General features: G+C 34.5%; 1 protein-coding gene across 1 annotated transcript; it reads right to left on the bottom strand.

Annotated features, from left to right (window-relative positions):
* Positions 1-548: 548 nt before the first annotated feature.
* On the bottom strand, positions 549-3,857 carry LOC147524345 (ras-related protein RAB1BV-like). Its single transcript, XM_086563237.1, has 4 exons — positions 3,687-3,857; positions 3,293-3,568; positions 1,824-2,411; positions 549-764 (listed from the first exon to the last, which is right to left on the bottom strand). Exons 1-4 carry the CDS (start codon positions 3,800-3,802, stop codon positions 734-736), a joined length of 1,011 nt encoding a protein of 336 aa, XP_086419363.1. The 5' UTR covers positions 3,803-3,857; the 3' UTR covers positions 549-733.
* Positions 3,858-4,444: the final 587 nt, after the last annotated feature.

Raw genomic sequence — 4,444 nt, 5'->3', positions numbered from 1 at the left:
TTTTTTCAATTCGGATTAAAAAAAAAAGAAACGGCGAGTAATTCGAGTATAATATGAAGCTAAAAAAATAAAAAATAAAAAAATAAAAAACAAGAAAATTTGGCAGCAGACTCAATAGACTTATAGTGAAAATACAATACGAATTGCAAACTATGGAATCAATGCAGGGGTTAATTATTCGAGAATTAATGATTCCTTGCCGAATTAACGAATGATTCCGTATTATTGAAAAGTATGAATTTTTTAAACATTTTCTGAATTAAACGATAGATTTGCAAATTATTCGCCGAATTGCTAACTATGAATTTAGTTGATATAGAGCAAAAAAAAATAATAATAAATCAAATCAAATCTTGATATAACTCCCTTAGGATTTGAAACTGAATTCCATTCTACTTTCACGAAAGATTTGATGATTAAGATAGAGAAAATATTCCAAGCTTTATAAGCTTTATAATATATGACTAAGATGCATTTGCTATCAAACAATTTAAATTATCGCTCTTTAACCAAGAAATGATAATAAACAATCAATCTTTAACTAAGAATTGACTGAGAATAATAATAGATATAAAAAAAAAGTGTCTTCCACAAACCCTAAAGTCGACCTCATAACACGAGCAAAAATAAAGACTAGACTACCCTTTTGTGATGTTCACAAGGCCCACAACCTACTGAATTAAAATGACACGAAACCAAAACATCCCCGTGCACCTATTGTTTAGAGAACAAATCATAGGCGCCTGCCAATGAAGTGAAAGCAACTACAACACCGAAACACAATCATAAGCATCCATAAATATATTTGCTAGATCCTGTACGACATCAATTTTGAAACTTAAGAAGAGATGATTTGTGTGTGTGTGTGTGTGTGTTTTTTTTTTTTTTTTTTTTGTTCTCTTTGTTGTTGAGAAATTTGAAGTCCGCTTGGGCTACATTATTAATATGGTTTTAAACAATATCAGCAATATCAACTCGAAATTGAAATATCCTAATAATGTTAGCCGGTCTTTAGGAGGCACATTTCTCAACCTAACAGTGTATTTCTAATCTATATATTTTAAGATTTTAGAACCACTTTCCTTAATTATTCTCATTTTTAAATAATTTACAAAAAACTCCATCACTTTATTGAAATTAGAATTAGCTTAATATTATTTAAAATAATTTAGAAAATTTCATTTAGATCACTGAAATTATATTCAACCCCTCCTAATATTTTTATATTATTTTTTAGATTAGAACTAGAATTCAAAAAATCATACTATCCGAGAGATGTTAGAGCTTGAAAAAACACCGATGCGTAGCACGGTTCACATACTTGTATCCTAATAATACGGCGTCAAATTCGTGAAAAAAGAAGAAGATTGGTTGTCAAATTGTTAAATAACAAGTATGCAAACCATGCTGCACATTGGCTTTTTTTTTTCTAAAGTCTTTAAGTCTTGCAGCCCGTCCCTCGAGTTCGATAGTTAACATGATTTATTTGGATTTTAATTGTAATTGATAATTGTAATTATGTAGGAAAGGCTCATCTATTTTCTTAATAAGAAATAATTATATTATTTAAGTGATATTAGAAAGGTTTTTCTAAATTATTAATAAAATAGAGCTTGTTCTAATATTAGAAGAGAAATTAGGGATAATTATATAATTTAAGTGATATTTGGGAGATTTTTCTAAATTATTAATAAATAGGGGGTTTGTTCTAATTTTTGGGAGTGAGGTGTTTTGAAATTGAGCAGGAGATTACAAATTGCCTACTGGACAGTGGAGAGGTTCCTAAATACCCGGCTAAAAGAAGTTTGGTAGAAATTTCTCACCTGCTGCGATCATATAAAAACGGATTTGGAGCGGGTGAAAACTGTATCTCCGTCTCAGCCTTTAGAAGCATTTGGTTTATCTGTGCTATCATATTAGAGAGAATATCTTCCACTTCCATATTTGTTTTGGAGCCATCCGTCTCAAAAAATATCATGTCGTGGAGAGAGGCAAGGAGCTTACCCTGGAAAGCAAGCACAGCCCTTTTTCTAAGAAAACCAAGAAATCTGTCAGGCTTGTTTGCCACCAGAATCTTAATTACGCTGTCACGAGCACAAGATTCAATTTCTTGGATACAGTTCTCAATGAAGTTGAAAGATGACTTGTTTGTGATGTCATACACAAACCAAATACTTAATGACTCGGAGTAGAAATCGGAAAAATCAAGAACATCCGATGACTTTAATTCCAGTCCCATTATGTTGTCATTACTCTCAATACTCCTCGCAGTATGATAGCCTTCACATATGCGTTGGAGAATGGAACTCGGGTTTACACCCTCACCTCTTAAAACAACAATCTCTGTCGTGCAATCGCTAAGAGCAGCTGCTCGTATCCTTGCAAGTTTGGCAGACGTTGAAGAAGAAATCCTGAAACTGATTCGTCTTAGTAGTATTATATAAAAAATCACAGAACATGAGAATGAAGATCTGGGGAGAGAATCAGAGAAGAGACATAAAGTAAGGATTACTGTTGTCAACTGGAATTGGCCAATTACTTCACTCCAGTGGAAACCAAAATGTGAAAAACGATGCAAACGAGTTACTATTATAATAGTCCTACAGTTGGATCATACTGTTTATCAGAGAAGAGAAGTTCATCTAACAGGTTTCCAATTCAAATGTCTAAACATCTGAGCATTACACTCGTATGAGATATGTGTTTGTCAGGCGCTTATGTTACAATACACTCGTATAATTATGGAATTATTTCACCGGTTTTTAATGCTCAAGCTCAGTTTTTTTGTTTTTTTTTTTTTCCCATAAACGCTAAAGCTCAATTATGATAACAAACTTGGGGTAATCTAAATACAAGCTCTAAATACGCTCAAGAGGAAGGAGAGTAAAGTACATAACAAGAACAATGGTCGAACACTCTGTGTTTATCGAATAGGAAACAATTACTCTAAATACGAACTACTACCAGTAGTAAACTACCACCACTAAATCTGCAACTACTGGACCACTACTCAATGCATGACCTTAACCATAGCAACTACCGAGATTCAGTCAACACATAAACAAACTCGACATACACAAACTAAGCACCTAGACACATGCTTAATCCCCAAAGAAGTATGCTCGTGAAATTCTGGACAGGTTTCAAATGCAACACTGCCCCCTGTTTGTACTTAGCTTGAAGAAAATGAAGATGAGGTTTCTTTTCTAATGGTGTATCATAGCAAGTAACCAATTTGAGCATCCAACGCTCCAAAAAAACAATTTAAAATACCATAGCAAGTAATACGTACAATTCAGTAGGGGCAGAAGAGAGTTCTGGGAGTGCTCCATAGCCTTCATCTCTCGTGGAATCACCAACCATGCTGCTTTCAGGTGAAGAATGTTCGTTGCGTTCTTTTTCTAATGATGCATTTGGCTCTAAATGGGTTTTACCCGAATCAATCTTGACGCTCTCTCTTTTCAGATCAATAGGATTACTCTTGGAAGTTGATCTCGAAGCAAAACTCGAAGCAGATTCTTTGGGGGTTGAATCCACTGCTGGAGGGAGAGAGCTTTCCTCGAGCAACCTGAAAATAAAACCCAGTCAAACGCAAAACTAAAGATAAAGATAGTTCTATTCATATATGATATATACAATGTGGATGAATGATATTAATTTCACATAAATCTACATCGAGTACATACCTCTCGGCAGGAGAGAATTTTGGGAGCTGATAACCGCCAAACATGCTGCTTGGTGCGGAATCGTGAAACGAAAACGGATTGGGTGGCTTCTCAGGCAGTATTTCACCCTGGAGCATTTTCACCACACTGCTCTTGTCTCGTCTATGCCGGAAATTTTGTTGAGTTCACCATAATGCAACTATACATAATTTTTCTCCTTTTGCTTTATTCTTTTTCTCAATGCCACACATCAAAATAATTTCCTCTAGTTCGTCTTGTTGGGGTTTATACCAATACCAATTGACTCCCCACTACACAGATAATTTGTATTTGAACAATAACCACTCCAATCAACAATCTAAATATTCCCTACAACCAAAATAACATTTCCAACTTGTTAAACAACTATTAACAGCAGATAATAATGTAAAACAGTAAAAGCATACAACAACACAAAAATATACTGTGGTTCGGCCAATGGTGCATACTTTCAAGAGCTAATCCTTTTATAAAGTGGGAATGAAGATTACAATCACTCCTTGCAGTCGCTCACCTTACTAGATCACTCTTCTCTCTTTACAGGGTTGTTTCTCTATAAATGTTATCTCTCAATCTTGATTACTTTCAAGATTGGGTTTCCTCTCTGTTTGTTGTGTATTTTCATGTCTTCTGACTTAGTTAGGTTTTGCCAAAAACCCCAACTTGTATTGCAAACTCGCGGTTCACAAAAAATAGAATGCTGCCGAAAATAGGTATGGGCGCTGGGCAAGGCCTAGTCA

This window comes from Coptis chinensis, chromosome 1, assembly GCF_015680905.1.
Source record: "Coptis chinensis isolate HL-2020 chromosome 1, ASM1568090v1, whole genome shotgun sequence".
In the NCBI taxonomy this organism is placed as follows: domain Eukaryota; kingdom Viridiplantae; phylum Streptophyta; class Magnoliopsida; order Ranunculales; family Ranunculaceae; genus Coptis; species Coptis chinensis.
This window is presented reverse-complemented; position numbering and strand designations above follow the sequence as displayed.